At 39.6% G+C, this 19,591-nt stretch overlaps 1 protein-coding gene across 4 annotated transcripts in view; it reads left to right on the top strand.

The window, feature by feature from the left end:
* The window catches only part of ZDBF2 (zinc finger DBF-type containing 2), a 32,308-nt gene extending 14,321 nt beyond the window's left edge, over window positions 1-17,987 (top strand). For all 4 annotated transcript variants that reach the window (XM_075528905.1, XM_075528903.1, XM_075528906.1 and 1 more), the window contains 2 exons: window positions 3,559-3,686; window positions 7,725-17,987. In XM_075528905.1, coding sequence (XP_075385020.1) covers window positions 3,628-3,686; window positions 7,725-14,808 — 7,143 coding nt within the window. In that variant the 5' untranslated portion in view covers window positions 3,559-3,627 and the 3' untranslated portion in view covers window positions 14,809-17,987. The remainder of the gene's footprint in view (window positions 1-3,558; window positions 3,687-7,724) is intronic.
* Window positions 17,988-19,591: the final 1,604 nt, after the last annotated feature.

The raw sequence follows: 19,591 nt of genomic DNA, 5'->3' as shown, positions 1-19,591 counted from the left end.
AGTGGGGTTGCCCCTCTAGCAAAGCCTCAATGGAGTCGTGTTAGAATTGGGTAATCGGTGGGAGTTCAAAGAGCTTGAGCTGCGTCTTAGTGAGAGCCTGGGCTGTTTTCAAGACACTGCTGGCAGAATGGTAGACATCAAATGTCACTCTGGTGAGAGCGCACAAGGAAGGGAAGGGAGCTTTTGGGAAAATCTCTACTATCTTAGCGACTACATATGATACCAGCACAGAATGTTGCTAGAAATGTGAACATTAAATGTGCTTTTTATTGTGATAAGAATTGTACGAGCCCCCAGTAATTGATGCAAAAAAAATAACGCAAGTATAAAATGTGTAGGTATATGTAAATAGATTACGTACTTTATGTCACATTCTCCACTAGATTACAAAAGTTTTACATGGACCAATTGAAATTAATTTTATACACTAAGATAAAACCATTCTACTTTTTAAAAAAAATGTGCTTTTCACGAGGCTTTAAAAGAAAATGATGAGCATACAATTGGACCGTGGAAGAATGGTGATTTCTTTCCTTATATAGTGGCAGAAGCCTGGTGTGAGTTTTGTTCAGATGTTTGGTGGAAGATGATTATTGTCACGTGCCACCCTGTTGGTTCTGACTCAGGTGACCCTTGGTGCAATAAAAGGAAACATTGTCCAATGTCATGTCATTATGTTTGATTGAGCCCACTGTTGTAGCCACTGCATCCGTCCATCTTGTTGGGGTCTCCCTCTGTTCACGGCCCCTGCACTCTACCAAGTCCTTTCCCAGAGATGGCTCCCTCCTGATAACATGTCCAAAAATACACGAGACGTTGTCTCAGAATGCTTGCATCTAAGAAGCTTTAAAGCTACACTTCTCCAAAATAGATCTGTCTTTTATAGACCATGGTGTATTATAGTCCGGTGCTCCTTTTTATATACTGCGTTAGTCTGGGTTGACTGGAGAAACCAGAGGCACTCATATATGTATAAGAAAGAGCATGATTTATAGAGTAATTGTATATTAAGAAAACATCCCAGTCCAGTCCAGATCAAATCCATAAGTCCGATATTAGCCAATATGTCCGATACCATTCTATAAATTCTTCTTCAGACTCACCCAACACAAGCAATGATGCCATGCAGGAAGATCACAGGCCAATGGGTAGAAAGTTTGTGGATCCAGTCTCAGCACTGTTGTGAGTCTCCATGTGGCTCCTCCAGCCCCAGGGCTCTGACTCCAACAGCATAGCTCCTCCTGATTGACAGGTTAAACCCTACCCCTTCACTCTTAATAACCTCAAGTTGACACCAGATTATTTAACTACCCCATACACCAATACCATAATTCAGAAACATGAATTATTCTGTGGTCTTGTTATTCATTCTCTGTGCATGTGAGGGAATCGAAAATACATGGCCTGGATCAGGAGCACCTTAGTCCTCATAGTGGCAGTTCTGCTCATTGACACTGGAAACAGGTCTTGTGCAGCACATTTGCCCATTTTTGCTTTCTTAACTGCTGCTTCCAGGAGCACTGGAAGTTTGCGACTGCAAGTCAAATGAAACCCTTGACAATGTCAGCCTTTTCTCCTTCGATATGTTGCTGTTGGGCCGCTTCTCGAGACCTTTGTTTTCCACACATTGAATTGTAATGCATTCGGAGGGTTGCATTTTTGAACTTCATCAGTAAGGGCCTCATATCCTCCCCTCTTGCAGCAAGGTTGTCCTCCGCATGTCACAGCTTGTTAATGAGCTTTCTTCCAGTGCTGATACCCAGTTATTTTTTGGGTATTCCATCTTCTCAGATTGTTTGCTCACATTAAAAAATTGGGTGAAAGGAAACCGCGATGCCTGCCTCTTCTGATTTTACACTATGCAGGCTTCACTTGTCCCGTTAGCATGCCTCAAGACTCTACTTTCAAGGATCATTTCTATAGTTCTTTACTAGAATGATTGCCTCTTGGTCTGTGCGCACGGACACAGGAAGTTATGTGGTCTGGATTTCCCGTTCTTTGCGGTGCTCCCCAGTTTGTGAAGATGCACGCAGCTGAAGGCCTTTGCACAGTCCAGAGAATCACACACGTCTTTCCGGCTTCTCTGCTTTCACCCAAGAGCGATCTGATACGAACAATGGCGTTCTTTGTTCTCAAGTTTCTTCTGGCTCTCACTTAAACGTCTCCGACAGCCTCCTGTTAATGTACTACTGCAGCCATTGTTGATTATATTCATCAAAATTTACTAGCATATGATATTAATGATATGGTTTGATGGTTTCTTCACTTTGGAGGGGGGCGGTTACAGCTTTCTTTGGAATGGGTAGCACTTTTCCACCCCCCAACTTTTGCGTTCCGATGACCAGTTGTCATCAGTGTAGCTTGATTTCATGTATGATTAATTCCAGACTGAAGATCTTGGTAGAATTCTTTAATTTCTTCATCTTTTGCCCTAGCACCTGGTGCTTACATTTGAATAACAGTTGTACGAAATGGACTTCCTTGTGGGCATATAGATGCTATCCTAGCACAGGCAGCGTGATCTATCTTGAAATGTTCTTTTTGACAATAAATGTACTGTTCTTCCTCTTGAATTTATCATTCCCAGCCTATTGACCATTTGAATGTTCAGCCCAAATGGCCATTACCAGTCTATTTCCGCTTATGAGTGCCTAGGATGTTGATCTTTCCAGGTTTCACTTTACTTTTGATTACTTCCAATTTCTGAGATGGATGCTTGATACATCCCAAGTCTTGCCATCAGGAGCACTCTGGACATACTTCTTTCAAATCAGATTGGTTTGTCATTTTAGCAGCAAATGTTATTTTCAGTAGTCTTCTCCAATGCCATAATTCAAATTCATCATTTATTTTTCAATCGTATTCAGTGTTCAATTTTCACATGATATGAGGCAATTACAAATACCATGACTTGGGTGAGGTGCACCGTAGCCCTTAAAGAAGCATCCTTGCTCTTCAGTACTCTATAGAGGCCTTGGGCGGCTTGTTTACCCAGTGCAACACATCTTTGGATCTCTTGACTGCTGCAGTGCCTAACTGGCACTATGGATTAAGTGTTGGGCTGATACTGCCAGGTCCCTGGCTCAAACTCAGCAGCCACTCCTGGGGAAAAAGAAGAGGCTGTCTCCACTAGAGATTTACAGTCTCAGAAAATACTATGTAGGGTTGCTATCAGTCAGAATTGACTCAATGACAGTGGATTTGGTGTCGGATTTAGAAGTCTTATTTAATGTGCAATAGCATTATGGAAAAGTTTGAAATGTTTTGAGAATTAACAAAATGTAACGTAGAGACAGAGCGAGCACATGATGGTGGGGAAATGGTGCCAGTAGACTCACTCAGTCATCATAGAGTTGCTTCAAACGTTCCATATGTAAAAAACACGGTATCTGCACAGGGCAATAAAGCTAAGTGCAATAGAATGAGGTACACGTGTGTTTTCGTGGTTTTTGTATGCATTTTCACATGCTACAAGGGGACATCCAGCGAGGCTGCTACCAGCAATAGAGTGTGAATCCAGTTTGTGTCACTGTCAGTCCGTCCCTTTTTCTCTTGCAGCATATCTCCAGTGCCCTGCACAGAAACGGGGCCTTATTGAACAGACAGCAGCTGGGCGCCAGAAGCCTGATGGAGCGTTTCTTGCAGGACGTGCTGCGGCACCACCCATATCAAGATCAAGAAAACAGGTGAAGTAGCCGAGAGAAGGAACAGGAGTTCATGGTTATATGTTACACTTGATGTTTGTGTTCATGTCCCAATACTACGTATAGTTAGGGTTGCATTAAGAAATATAGTTGATAGAAAAATTGATCTAGTCATTTTCTTTTGCAATTATGTTGTTGGTTTAAATAAAGAATTTTACCTCAAAGGAGATTTTCTTCCCTATATCAAAATCAGGGGTCAATCAACAATGACATATCAGTAAGACAAAGCAAGGAGGAGCAAGAATAGAGTTTAAAAGATTAGTAACAGAAAAGTTGGTGCAATAGCAGCGAGAGTATAGTTCAAGTGAAACCCAAGTCCATTCATATGTTTGCTAACTCTAATACAATTGTCACCAGAAACAGAGTAATTGGCTGTATTTGTGTGTATGTACACGTTGTGTATCCAATTTTGAATACCATTTTTAAACCACTTAAAACCCCATGAAAACATGACTATTTAATTCCATTTATATACTTTAAAAATCAAAGTTTATGTTTTGTTTTTATTTATTCACTCTTTCCCATGTAGGCTTCTTTTATTTGGCTTTCTTACAGATCAGCTTTTGCTTTGGGTTTTACTTCCCTTTTAGGGTTTTCTTTATTCTATTTGGAAAGAAGAAGGGAGGATTTGGTTATTTTTCCATATTCCTGAGTTGAATATTCATTTAGTTAATTTGTATCTTCTAATTTTTTTAAATGCAGATATTTAAACATATGAAGTGTCCCATTTTGGCCACATCTCATATGTTTTGATATATAATTGTTTTATTTACTTCTGTAAATTTAAAAATATTTATGATTAACCCAAAGATTATATTTTAAAAAATACTTTTTAGCCTATAATGGTTAGATTTTTGAAAGGGAGCCATGACGACCCAGTGGTTTACACACTGGCCTGCGAACTGGAAGGTCACCAGTTTGAAACCACTGCCCGCTCCGACAGAGAAAGACAGGGCGCTCTACTCTCATAAACAGTGACAGGCTAGGAGACTCACAGGGACGGTTCTACCTTGTCCTGTAGAGTCATTCACTAGGAGATGGTGGCACCTGGATGGCAGCTAGTTTGGTTTTGGTCTGCTGTTGTAATGAAGTTAATTACAAGGGACTAGGAATATGGATTGTGCTTTAATTGTTAATCTTAAACAATCAAGGTACAAGTCAATCAAGGTACAAAACAACCAAGATACAAATCAAGGTGTTTAGATTGCGAATGCCTAACCCTTTCGGGGTCTTACCAATTTGCTTCTTCTTCTTATTCTGCCTTTCTTCAGTTTTATTCTTACCCAAAAGTTACAAATCAGTTTCCTTGGAGAAGATCGTGATCTTCTTAAAGGCAAATAGAGATCATCTAGAGACGTGAAAACTGCGATCAAGTAATGATTGCACTGTCGTTTCAGTGACTAGTATTCAGAAATTGGAAGAGTTGGAGAAAAAATTGACCCTCAGTGACATTATATTTTCATGTTAGGTTTATCTTTTGTTTTTTTCAAATTCCATCTTATTATTATTAGGATAATAAACTTCGATGGGAAGGGAATTAGCTTCACTCTTTATAATATGTTAAAAATAAAACAACTTCATGTGGCCAATTTTTGTATGCCTGCCCTCTTAAGATAAATGTGGCATCTCTCACATTGAAAATTATTTCATAAAGATATTTTAGGCATCAATTTCTTTTATAAAATTTATATTTACTTATTTTCAAAAAACTTAAATTTTTTTTTAGAAAAGCTGTAGATTCATGCAAAATTGAGAAATAGTACAGAGAGTTCCCATGTGCACCCTCATCTCTCCCCCAAAATATACCAACTCACTGCCACGGAGCTGGTGCAGACTCCTAGCAGTCCTCCGGGACAGGCAGGACTGCCCTGCGGGTGGCCAATCCAGAGCTCTCTATGGGCGAGGAGGCCGTGCCTTTTTCCAGGAGAGCATCTGGTTTTCAATTGCTGACTTTACCGTTAGCAGCCCGATGTGTGACCAACAAGCTGCCGGGACTCCTCAAACTCTCATCTGGTTTCCCCTTTTGACATCCTGCATGGGACGTAGAAACTGAAGAAGAAAATAGGTAACAGCTAAGGAAATCTGAATAAGCTATGCACTTTAGTTAGTAATGGTGTTTTGATATTGATTCACTAATTGTGACAAATGTATCATGTGACTGTACCATGTAATACATATATATATATTCTCTTAATTTGTCCCAGTGTTTGGAGTGGGATCTTCTGCATCATAATATGTTCCTTGTGGTTATATTGCTGACTTTTTAATTAAGAGTTCATGACATGCTAATATCATTAAGGCAGCTAGTTATTTTTATATGAGAGAGCAATCCCTAAAGAGCTTTGGATCCAGCGTGCTGTCTTTGTGCTGGTAAAGGTATTCAGAGGCTGATTTTGGATAAGGACATTTTAGATCTTTTAAAAATAATGTAATTATAGAGCTTAAATATATACATGAAGACATAATTCAAAAGGTATATACAAGTGACTCTCCCTCATGTTCCTGTGCCAGCTCTCAAGCTCACCTGTAGGCAATCAGTGCGTCAGTTATCATGAGTCCTACAGTATTCCAATTGTATTTTCTTCCCCACCCAAATATATATTCTTTCCCCATCTATGTTACATATACGATAGCATGCGACAGACTTGCTTTTTTCACCTATAAACAAAACAGAACAGACCCCAAGGCCATCAAATCAATTCCAATTCATGGTGATCCCATGTATAACAGAGTCTAACTTCTCCATAGGGTTTTCTTGGCATTAATCTTTACTGAGGTAGATTTTCAGGCCTTTATTACACAGAAGCACTTGAGTGGGTTCAAACGACAAACCTTAAATTTTTTTAGTGGTGAAGCATAAATCGTTTCCACCACTTAGAGACCAATGGCTTTTTCCCCACTGACAATGCTTTTATAATAACTGATCTGTATTAAAAGTGAATATAGAGGTACCTTATTATTAAATGGTTCAAAACAACCAGCTACCCCATGAATGAAAGTTGAAGTTTTGTGCTTCCCTAAAGCTCCCCGGCCTGTACAGGGTCGCCATAAGCCAGAATCGTCTCATTGATAGTGGTTTGGTTTATTATTAATTTAAACTTAAATCGTTCCATCAGTTATTTATCCAGTACACAATTGATGAGGCGCCTGGGTTTCATAATGGACTATGTGTTAGACTGCCATAGGGTTAGCAGTTCGAAACCACCACCTGCTTCGTGCGAGAGACCCGAGTCCTTCTGCTCTCAAACAGACTTACAGTCTCAGAAGCCCTGTGTTAGGCCCAGAGGGTTGCTGTGGGTCAGAACTGATTTGATGGCAGTGAGCTCTGTTTGTTTGTTTGTTTAATATGCATTCAGGTCCATTTATTTGTGAGTTTAAAATATATATATATAGTGTTGAATATTCTGGTATATACTCCATATTGAGCACGCGAGGAAACCAAAAATAGGTCAGAGCGTATGTACAATTTTAATTGTGACAATTGTTTTTCACAGAGGTCAAATTAAACTCCTAGCATCAGAGTAGAAAAATGCCAGTGTCCTTATAGCCTTGCAAAGAAAAGTGTTATAGAAGATAACATTTGTGAATTCTTCAAAAAAGTTCTTTACTTATCACAACTAATTTGCTCCACAGAATAATTTGATTGAAAATACTGTTATTGATTGTTGACTTTTCAGAAGAGAAAATTGAGTCAGAGTTTAAGTGTCTTGTTTCAAACTTTCTGATATTTACCGCTCTGATAAAGCTGAAAACACATTGTTGCATTTATTTGCATTTTCTTATGTTTTGAATTTATTTGTATTCAGTTTTAATTGGGGTAACTCTCCATCTTCCACACTGATGATCTCCCTGAAGTATGTAACTATAGAGTCTGGTATGATTGCCTTGATACTTTATCCTTTAGGGTTGATCCAGGATAAGAAGGAGAGAGAGAAAAAGAAAACTTTAATTAGGCCTTTATTTTAATATTTTAAATATATATTAGAATATATTTATGGATTTTCCCCCTTTGCCTTTTAGATCAACATGTAATGAGAGCCAACCTAAGAATACTGTGTCACCTGAAGTAGCTCAAATTGATCATTTTATTTCGGAAGAAATTGTTAGGGACACTTCTGGAGTCAGAGGAAATATATTCATCAAGGGATTGGAACCTTTTGAAGAGTTATGGTCCAGACCTATAAAATCTCAGGAATGCACAAGGAATGTCTCAGTTAGACCATCGGTTATTCAAAAACTGGAGAAGGGAAAGCAGCACCCCCTAGAGTTTGTTCCTAAGATCGGGGACAGTCTGAAAGGATTTAATCCAGTAGATGTTGGTCAAGCTCCAAATAATGGACAAAACCTAATGTGTCCTTCAGTGATCTCCAGTGCTCCTGCTAGTTGTTTAACTGAGCCTCCTTCTGATAAGCCAGCTCTCTCTCATACTATGAAGTCACCACCAGTAGCCCATTTGGATTCAGTTAGCAAATGTGACCCAAACCCTGAAAAGCTAGGCAAGAGCTCAAGCAATCCGATACGACCATCCCACCTAGAAATTTCTTCAGTTTCAGATCAGAAACCTAAAGAGTCGAACAAAAAATCATTCATAAAACCAGGTAAATTGATTTTACAGAAAGATGTAAAATCTCAGGGTAAAAGTGTGTCAACTGACTCGACGTTTGAAAGATTTATGGATACTAAGAGGTCCTTAGAACTTGATTCTCTCTCCAAATTAGCAGTGTACTCAGCAACAAAATGGAATAAAATTAACATGCCGTCTAACAAAGGAATCTTTGAAGATGCCCATCCAAAGAACTATGACGATTTATTTTTGAATACGAATCCTGCCCCACAGCCAGACAACAATGTATTTTTTAGCAAGTCGGCCTTCTTGGATCAGAAATTCTCACTGTGTTCTCAAATGAAGTTTAGTTGTAAGTGTTTTCAGTCAGTGTCTGATCGACCCCAAGAGATTAACCGAGACTTAAACCCTTTGAAGGAGGAGCAAGTTGGCTTGGGAGAGAAGGGCCGTGAAACCAGAGGTTCTGAAACGAGTGCTGACTGTAGTTCCTCTCTGTTTCCACCAACTGACCAATCGAAGACGACTGCCAAAGAAGGAAGCTTTCAAGTAGAAGCAAATGCTGACCTGCAGTGTAAGAATAACAAATCTTCTGGAATAAGCTCTGATTGTGATGCTTCCCGTCAGCTGGTTTCCAGCCAGTCTCAAGGGACTGTTAAAGAAATACGCCTTCAGAAGCCTGTGCGTATTAATCTGGTTGACCAAAGTTATGAATCTAGTAGTTCTGAAATTAGTTTTGATTGTGATACCACATTTCAGTCAGTTATTGACAACTCCCAACAGTCTGTCACAGAAGTCAATCTTCCCAAGGAGGTGTACAGTGGCTTGGTGGATGAGAGCTATGGGTCCAGTAGTTCTGAGAGAAGTGCTGATTCTCCTTTCCCCTCTCAATCTGTGGCTGACCAATACCCAGTGGCTGCTGAAGAAATGAACGTTCAGGAGAATGCCTTGGTGGATAACTCTGAAGCAAGTTGTGAAACAAGTCTCCAGTCGGAGGTCGACTATCCCCAATTAGCCGTCAAGAGGAGAAACCTAAAGGACAGGCATGTTGATGTGATAGATGAGAACTGTAGGGCCAGTAGTATGAAAGAAGGTCTTGCTGGTGATGTCTCTCTTCATATAATGATGGATGAGCCTAGGAGGGTTGTGGAAGAGATACAACTTCTAAGAGAGAAGAACGCCAGACTCGTGGATACGAACTATGAATATCATGATCCTGAAATGAGTTTGCCTGGCGACGTTCAGAGTATGGCTGACCTGTCACAAGGAGCAGGTGAAGATGCGCCACTTCAGGACACTGACCTGGACACTGACCTGGAGAATAGCAGCAGTGACTCGAGCACTTCGGATCTAAGCTCTGATTCGGAGGCTTCTTTCTATCAGCCAGCCAGTTACCCACCTCAGGGGACTCTGAATGAAATCAGTCTGAAAAAGTTACGTGATGACATAGAAGTTAGTAGCTCTGACAGCTCCAGTTCTGATCTGACATTTGATTCGGATCCCCTTGTAGCTGGTGCTCATCAGTCTCAGATAGATTATGAAGAACTACGAGGCCATCTTAACCTTCAGAGTAAGAGTTGTGCGTCAGATAGTTCAGAAATAACTTTCGATTCTGATCTTTCTCTTCATTCAGTTGACCAACCTCAAGTAACTGTTTATGAGGAAAAGAGTGTTGATCTTGAAAGTCAAAGTAGTGAATCTTTTATTTCTGAAATAACTTCTGATTCGGATGTCAGCTCTTCTTCAGATACCGACCAATCTGATGAAGTACCTGTCAAAGAAATAACCATTCATGAAGAAGAACATGTGCACATAGAAAGGAAGAGTGATGAAATAAGTTTGAATTCTGATATCCCCATTCATTCAGTGACTACTCATCCTTACGGAGCTATTAAAGAGCTAAATCTCCAAAGAGAAGAGCCGATAGAATTTGAAAATAAGAGAAATGAACCCAGTGGTTTAGAATTGAGTTTTGATTATGACAACACCATCTGTTCAGTGACTGGCTTTCCTGAAGCTTCTGTTAATGAAGTAAACCTTCAGAGAGGAGGACAAACATATTTAGAGAATAAGATCAGTAGACATGTTTCTGTAATCAGTTTGGAAAGTTCTATCCCTCGTCACTCGGTGATCAATCATTCTAACATAGCTGATAAAAGACTAATCCGTCATAATGAAGAGCATGTGCATTTTGAAAATAAAGGCAATGAATCTACTGTTTCTGGACCCAATCTGAAATATGACATGCCTCTTTCTGTAATTACTAATTATTCTACCACAGCTGCTAAAGAAACAAACTATCAGGAAAAAGAGCATGGATACATAGAAAACCAAGGCAATGAACTTAGTGTTTCTAAAACAGGGTTCACTTCTGATAGCCCCTTTCAGCCTGTGGCTCACCAACCTGAAGTATTGGTCGAAGAAATAAACCTTCAAAACCAAAAGCATGCTGACTTAGAAGATGAAAGTGCTGAATTTAGTGGTTCTGAAATTTCGGATTTGGATGATCCTCACTATTTAGTGACAGAACCTCAGGTCTACGCTGAAAAAATAAACATTCAGAAAGAAGAGCACATTGTTCCAGAAAATAAGAGTGATGAAGGTAGTGATTCTGAAATAGATTTGGATTCTGATGTCTGTCTGCAGTCATTGACTCAACAACTTCTAGATGATCGTGTTGACCCAGAAGAGGAAAGTACTAAGCCTAGAGGTTATGAAGTACATTTGGATGTTGATGCCCCTCGTCATTCCGTCACTGACCAGCCTCATGTAGTTCAACAGCAAACACGTGTCGATCTGGAAGATCAGAGCAGTGAAGCCAGTTATGACGATTCTATGGACCCTCTTCAGTTACTGGCTGAACAGATTAAGAAAACTGTTGAAAAAATGGGCTTGCAGGAGGAAAAGGACATTGTCCTGGAAAATAAGATCAATGAACCTTCTGATTTTGGACTCATACAGGACTCTCGTGGTTCTCTTCAGGCCGAGGCTAGTGAAGCTGAAGTAGCCGTTGAGCAAATAAACCTTGAGAAGGACAATCATGTGTACCCAAAAGATAAGAACAGCCAATCTAGTGGCGCTGCAATGAGTTTGGATTCTGAGTTCTTGCTTCACTCCGTAGTTGACCAAGCTCAAATAACTTCTTTAGACCAGGCACATCGTGAAGTAGAAGATAAGCACAACCAATCTTGTGTTTCTGAAATAAGTTTTGATTCTGATGACCCTCTTCAGTCAGTGGCTGACCAACTTCAGAAAGCTGTTACAGAAATTAGTCTCTGGGAGGACGAGGAAGTTCAACTGGAAGATAAGAGGGTCAAGCCTGGAGCCTATGAGGTTGTGCACGATTCTGATGTTATTCAGCCAGTGGCTGGTCAAACTGCAGAGGTTCTTAAGGAGCCCAACCTTTGGAAGGAACATGTTGACTTGGAAGATAAGATCATCAAACCTAGCGATTCTGATGAACCAATTCAGTCTGTGGCTACTGAAATTCAAGACCGTGTCAACGAAAATCTGCTGAGGGAGGAAGAGGTTTGTCTGGATGACAAGGGCTATGAACTCAGTGGTTCTGAAGTGATCTATGCTTCACATGTCCCCCCCCAGGCAGTGGTGGGACAGCCACATATTTTGCCGGAGGAACACTCAACGTTGGAAGAGAAAAGCGATGATCCTTGTAGTTCTGAAATAAATTCAGACTCCGAGGGTCCTCTTCAGCTAGTCGATGGCCAGCTTCAGAAAGCTGTTACCAAAAAAAGTGTTTGGAAGGAAGGCCATATTTATCTGGGAGATAAGAGCTATAAGCTAGGTGATTTTGATGTAGCTTTTGATTCTGATACACCCATTCAGTTTGTAGCCGATCCTTCTCCTGTATCTGACAAAGAAATAAACTTTCAAGGGAAGAATCACAATGGCCTAGAAAGTAACAGCTATAAATTCGCTGCTGCTGAAATACACTGTGACTCTGGTGTTCACTTTCAGACCGAAGGTGACCCACATCAAGTGGTTTGCAAAGAAATGAATCAGAAGGCCAAATATCTTGGGATGGAAGAAAAGAGCAATGAGCTTGGAGATTCTGAAATGATCTGTGCCGCTGGAGTCCCTCTCCAAATTGTAGTTAACCAATCTCAAGAGTTGGGCAATGAAGAAAATCTTCATAAGGTGGTATTTTTGGACCTGGTGACCAAAAATAGCGATAGTGACTGTGAAGTAATTTCTGATTCCGATAACGCTTTTCAGCCTGTGATTGAGCCCCCTGAAATGGCCATCAGAGAAAGAAACAGTATAAATGCCGACTGCATTGCTCTACAAGAAGAGAGCTGTGATTCTTGTGATTCTGACATAAGATATGTTTGTGAAGGCCCTCCTCAGTTAGTGAACAACCAATCCAAAGAGATTTTCAAATTTATAAACAAGAAAGGAGATTGTATTATTCTGGAAGATGTGAGCCGTGGGTCTTGTGGTCCTGAAATAGATTTCAGTGCTACTGTCTCGCATCAGTCCATGACTCACCGATCACAGGGGTCTGATAAAAACATGGAAAAATATGCAGTCTCCGAAGGTAGGAACTATGAGTTTGGCGATCCTAAAAGAGATTTCACTTGGGAAGGCTCTTTTCAGACAGGCACTGACCAGCTAAGAAAAGCTACCAAAGAAGTCAACCCTCGAAAGAACGTCAGAGCTTCTGGCTCGAAAAAAAAGAGTTGCACATCGACTGCGTTGGCAGTGGACGCTGATGCTTGCCTGGAGCCAGTCGTCCAGGAACTGGTCTATAAAGAAAACCCTTTGACACTAAAACACATGGCTCTAAGCTACGAGCCTTGCTGTTCCGAGATGAATTTACACTGTGACCCCTCTCTTCAATGTGATAAGGACCGGCCTACAGAAGCAGTTAATAAAATAGGCCTATTTAAGAATATAACCTTTGACCTGAAAGACATCCATGATTACCATTCAAGCTCTGTTTCCATGGAAAAGGCAAAGGAGGCCATAGAAGATAACGATGAACCCGTTCTGGAAGCCTTGCCTCATGTCCCTCCCTCGTTTGTAGGAAAAACATGGTCTCAGATAATGAAGGAAGATGATGTGAAAATAAACGCTCTGGTGAAGGAGTTTAGGGAAGGTCGTTTCCACTGTTACTTTGATGATGACAGCGAGACCAAGCAAATTAAAAAGCATAATTTGAATCAAGACAAAAAGACGATCGGGGCTGCCCTTAACCAGGAAAGAGCATCGATTCAGGTGCTGTCCGATTGTGATGTTATTGCAGGGGACGTTTTAGATACTGATGACTTTTCAGTGGCCTTAGATAACCCATGCCTTCATTCTCAAGTAAAGAGGCCTTATGAACAAAAATGGCAAGCGGCTTCACAATGCCAAACTGTGAAAGTCAGCCATGGAACTGAATCCAGTTTCACTCGCTACCCAACGAAGAAGAGGAAACTAATTAGTCAAATGGAAGACTCACCAAAAAAAAAGTGCTTGCTTTTACAGAATGATAAAATAACCAAAAATGTTGAATTTCCTGAACCATGTACTGAAGTCTTGAATCCTTTGCAACCGAATGCCTTAGTCTATGTTCTTTCTTCTCCAAATCTTAAGCAGAAGGACGTTGAATCCTTCGACTTCTCCAAAATAAGGGAAAGTAATGACACAGAAAGTTGGGATAATGCACAGTACAAATACAAACAGAGTTCTAGTCATTATAACCCAGCGACTAAGCAATTTGTAATTGCTCCTCTCGACACGGTCGTACCAGCACCTGGCAGTCAGACCTGGGCTAACTTCGATTTGAGCAGGAACGAACCACACTCCAGCGCACAAGCTAATGTTGCTCATGTACAAAGCTCCGCTTTACCATCTTTTGTGACTGTTCCAGTGAACTATGGGTTAAAGTCACATCAGGGGACCAGTGGATCTTCTGTGTTTCTAGAGAACTCGGAGGTTCTGAATTACAGTGCTGCCCAAACATCTGCAAAATCAGTTCCAAATGAGTTTTTAGAAAGTAAAAGTCAAAAGAAAACATGGAAAAGGAAGATGGCAGTTAATAAGCCGTGTTCTTCTACAAAGACGCATCAACCAGTCGCTCTCCAGCAAAACCCCGCGGAAGCCTCAGAAAATGAATTAATTTGGATGAGAACCAAACCAAGTGATATAATTAGAAAGTATATCCCAAAATACTCTGCTTTTTTACGTCATAGATACCAGTCCAGGAGTGCTTTTATTGGAATGCATCTTGAGAAGGAAGAATCTGATGCCGGTAAGCTGAAGATCAGGAGACCAGCCAAAGAGACCAGCTCAACGGTTGCAGCTGGCACTGGGGAGCAGGTAAGGGGAATGGCCAGCTCTGCTTCTAGACACCGGGTGCTGGCCTCGTCCAGTGTGGAACGACAGAAGGTGAATGATAATAAAAATCGCCTTAGCTCACAAAAACAGCCTTCGAAACCTGTTAAAATATATGCCTTGAGAAGTTTATCCTCTCAGACACCACAGCCTGATAGAGTGAGGACTCGGCGGGCAGGCAAACTGAGAGGCAAGAGGGGAAACTGAATGTTTTGTTTTAATGCTAGTTGGGAATTAAGTACTTCAACTGAAAAATATTTGGTACTTAGTGCACATAGTTTTCCCAACTCTGGTGGGAAAGCTCACCTTGAACTTTTTGCTATGGATATTATTTTTCCAAACTTTTATATTCATTTGAAATTCGTGCCTCGGCTTCTCTTTCTTTTGATGCCTTCTTTTAAATCTCAGAAGCACCCTTTGTCCATCACTTTCAGTTGGAAGAGCTTCATCTTACTTTATCATAATTTGTAATAATATCCTTTAGCACAAAATATACAATTTTAATTTTATCCCATGTTCCTTTTGTTTCTTTGTAATGATTCTATCTCTCCTGCCAGCAAATTATAATAATTAAAGAAAGAACATAGCAAACTCATTAAATGCTATCTTATCTTTGTCGGGAAAGAAGGACCCTTCTGTTCCCGTAACGAGTTCCAGTTTCGGAAACCCACAGGGGCAGTTCTCCCCTGTCCTCTAGGTTTGCTGAGGTCAGCATTAACTGGATGGCAGTGAGATTTTTTGCTTGTTTTTTTGAATCTTACCTTTGGATCCCTGGTGTAATGGTTTCTTGTTGGGCTGCTAACCCAAAGCAAGGTCAGCAGTGAGTGACCTCACCAGCTCCCAGGGGAGAAAGACGATGCTTTCTGCTCCTTTGACGATTTACAGCCTCCGAGACCTGTGGGCATGCCTCTGCTAGGGAGGGCCACTCGGTGTCAGAACTGACGCGATGGCAGTAGGTGATCCTATCTTGTTAAAAATCCGAAGAAACGAATATATACCCACAGGCTGTGTTTTCAGAGTGCATTGCCAAGATAGTCTAACTGGATAATCAAAAAAAAAAAAAGAAATATCTATGATAAATTACCTCAACTTCCGACTGGGGTTGATGTAAGTGATCATAAACAAAATAGTTTATTTTTCTTCTAAAATCTATCAAGTGAGATTCCATAATCTTTAATCATCTTAACACACATGCATCTACCACCTCTGCATGTTTTTCTTTAGTGTTACATTTTAAGAGGAAAACGAACTTGCCAGTGTTACTGTACTTTTCTTCTGTCTCATGAAGAGTTGGCTAATTAATAAAAAAAAAATCCTGGTTATTTTATGGCCTCATCTTTTAAAATATTTTAGAAGAGAACTTTTCTTAATAGCTTGAATGGAAATTAGTTGGTTTGGTAACATTTGGGGAGGCCATCGATTGTTATTAATAAATTATCAATCTTAATACTTCAAAAGATTGAATGAAATGGGTAAGTGAAAGCCCATTCTACAAAGGAAAGGCTATGTGTTTTTGCATTTGTTTGACTTGCCTTATACTTGGTTTTAGTAGTTCAATTACGAGATGTTAATGTAGATCAAGTCTGGGGTCCTCCGAATATATTTAGGTCTTTTATTTAGGGATATTGAACGATTACAAATGCGTTCAATTTTTCAGTTAACATCCTGGAACCCTTTCTACCATTGTTAGGAGGAAACATGGATTTTAACGGTATCGTGCTACTGCCACCTTTTATTGAAATTAGGATCAATGGCAGGAGCCCTGCCTTGGTGGTGGTGTGGCGACGAGTTTGGCAGTGATCCAGAAGGTCAGCAGTCTAAACTCTAACCAGTCACTCCACGAGAGAAAGACAGGCCGTTGTAGTCCCGAAAGTTGCAGTGCTGGAAATGCACAGGCCGTGGCACCCTGTCCCAAAGGGTCACTGTGCGTTGGCATCGACTTGACGGCAGTGAGTTTTTGAGAGGATCAGTGGTTAAAGAGGCCCCATGATTTACGAGATATAAAACATGTTATCTTAGAATTGCTGAGATAGAGCATGGCAGTTGGTTTTTAAATATTTTGTTTGCAGCGCCCTTATTTAGCCAGTGGGTTTGTTATGATGGTGTTATGTTATAATAATTTCTAAGTTGAAGCTAATTGTGTTAGGAAAAATAGACAGACGTCTATATTTTTACTGGCAAAGCAGCACATGTAATGCCTTCTTCAGTCTTTCTTCTTACATACATACCTTTTAATTTTCTTTAAAAAAATCACTGTGAACCACTAGTTTAAAGTAATCCTCCAATTTAATTTTGGAAGAAAACTGTCCTACTGATTAAGAAGTAAGCAAACACTTAATATAAAAAATGTGTGTTCTGTTCGTGAGTATTGGTGTCTTTTTTCCTATGAAATAGTCAATAATTCCTTCCAGTATTGTTGATGGATATTTTGTGTGCTTTTAGTGTAAATTAAAAAGCAAAATGCACATCAGCTGCCGTCAAGCCCATCCTGCCTCATGCTCTCCGTGTGTATCAGAGTAGCACCGCTGTACTCCGTGAAGTTTTCAATACCTGATGCTTCAGAATTAGATCGCCAGGCCTTTCTTCTAAGGCATCCGTGAGTTTTCAAAAACAAGAGGAAGCATACAAATAATGTAAATATGATGTATCCGATTGGTTGTTATTACATCATGCAAAAGTTCAGTTCTTAAAATTCAAGTGATCAAAAATTTAAATTAAAACAAATTGTTATCTTTTCAGATTGGAAACTTCCAAGTGCCATTAAAAAAAGTTTATATTTAAATTTTATATCACGGAAAATATGAAAGTACAATACAATTCCGATGATTTTGTTTTAACAATTTGGAAGTTACTACTAAATTTTTATAGTGATATTATTTTGACAACAAGCTGGACAACTTGAAATTATAAAAATTATTATTTCAGTTCAATCAGAATTTAATTGATTTCAGAATTAGGTAACTTACAAGAAGTTCCCCTTTACCTGGATATATTTGGCTTAACTTGAAGACAAAAATCTGTTTTTGTAAATTCAAGAAAATATAAAAATCCCTTAATAGTAAAAAAAATCAAATTATAATAATTATGAGTATATTGTTAATCTTGTCATTGTTGGGTAATCTTGCATAAGTATTTTCATTTCTTAAATTAAATGGTATGTGGACCATATTGTGTAAGAAGTGTTTTGTGTTTGTGCATTTATTTATTACGTAACTGGAGTTCTGAGCGTCACCTTTTTTTTTCCTGAGTCAAGAGAACGTATATTTAAATATTGAGATATTTATATATTTTCATGTAAGCTAATGTGAAGACTAATGGTGTATTTTTTATACTGTAATTTAAAGAGTAAACTTGTTTTTGAAGTTATTAAAATAAAATTTATTGTATATTGCAATTTGTCTTACTTTTCTTATGTGGGAAACTTTCCTTGGGACTATATCAAGAACCAGATAAATATAGAAACAAGTACAATTTACAATTGCTTGGAAAAGTAATAAATTAAAACTATAAATGCTAGTGAGAACATAGCTTCACTAAAGATACACCAGTTACATTCGATGGAGCGCTTATATCAAAGGAGTGATATTAAACGTGTCTCTTAGTCGTCTGGAGTCCTTTTATATAGAGAAAACATGGTAAATACTAAACAACCTTGTCACTCGGGAATTACACACTGAAATGTCAAGAAAATAGGAAGGAAGAAGAGAGGAGGAGAGATTCTCAGAATTTCCTTATTGCATATGTGGCTCCAAGTTGAGGGGAATAAGATGCTTACTGAGTTTTCTTTAATTCTTTTTATGCCTATATGCATATTTTAAAAGTTACGCCAAAGTATTTTAAACTACTTGGTGCTAGTCTGGGTGCTCTAGAGGAGCAAAACCAGTGATTTAAAACATATGCAGTTCTATATGTGTTGTTAGGGGCTGTCGAATCCATTCTGCAGCATAGCAACCCCCGTGTACAGCAGAACAACACTGGTCTTGCACCACCGACATTTTTCCTCTCTTTGAACCTATTGTTTCAGCCACTGGGCCAGTATGTCTCTTATTGAGGGTCTTGCTCTTTTTTAATGCCCTGCTTATTTACCAAGCATGTATGTCCTCTAGGGGCGGGTCTCTCCTGACAACCTGTTCAGAGGAGATGAGGTGAAGTCTCAGCATCCTTGCTTCTAAGCAACTTTCTGGGTGCACCTCTTCCAAGACAGATTTGTTGGTTCTTTTGGCAGTCCAAGGACTTTGAATAGTCTTCCCCAGCAGTACAATTCAAATGCATCAATTATTTTTCAGTCTTATTCAACGTCCGACTTTCACATGCATATAAGGCAATTGAAAATAACATGACTCTGCTCAGGTGCAGTGACATCTTTGATTTTCAGCATCTTAAAGAAGTCCTGTACTATTTACCCATGCAGTGCGTCCTTTGATCTCTTTTTAAAAATACATTGTCTATTGGCAGATACCTCACATGTATGGTTTAATCATTCCATCATATTCAGATTTATGCAATTATCTCAACATCAGAACATTTGGTGTTCATATTCGTTGTTAGCTCCCCATTTCCTCCCCTTCTCCTCTGCCATGCCTCTATCTAGTTACTGCCTCTATAAATCTACATATCCTGGATTTCACATACAGAAAAACATACACAACTAAACAATCATACAAAGCAAACAACCCAACCACAACAACTAGACAAAATACAGAAAAACCTCAAGAAAAAGAAATTTGAAAACGACTTTAAAATGCGTCAAAAGGGAGATCAAATGATGGGGTATTGCATTTTAACCTAACATCTGCCTTAGTTGACTTTACAATGCACTCTGACAGCTATTCACATCCCTTGACTATGGTCGGAAGGGAGTCACCCAAGACTTGATTCATATGTTGTTGTTAGGTGCCATTGGGTTGGTTCCAACTCAGTGATCCGATGCTCAGCAGAAGGAAACCTTCCTCAGTTCTGTGTCACCCTCCCAGTCACTCCTCTGGCTGAA

This window comes from Tenrec ecaudatus, chromosome 13, assembly GCF_050624435.1.
Source record: "Tenrec ecaudatus isolate mTenEca1 chromosome 13, mTenEca1.hap1, whole genome shotgun sequence".
Taxonomy (NCBI): domain Eukaryota; kingdom Metazoa; phylum Chordata; class Mammalia; order Afrosoricida; family Tenrecidae; genus Tenrec; species Tenrec ecaudatus.
Note: the sequence above shows the minus strand (reverse complement) of the source record. Positions and strands in the feature narration are given on the sequence as shown.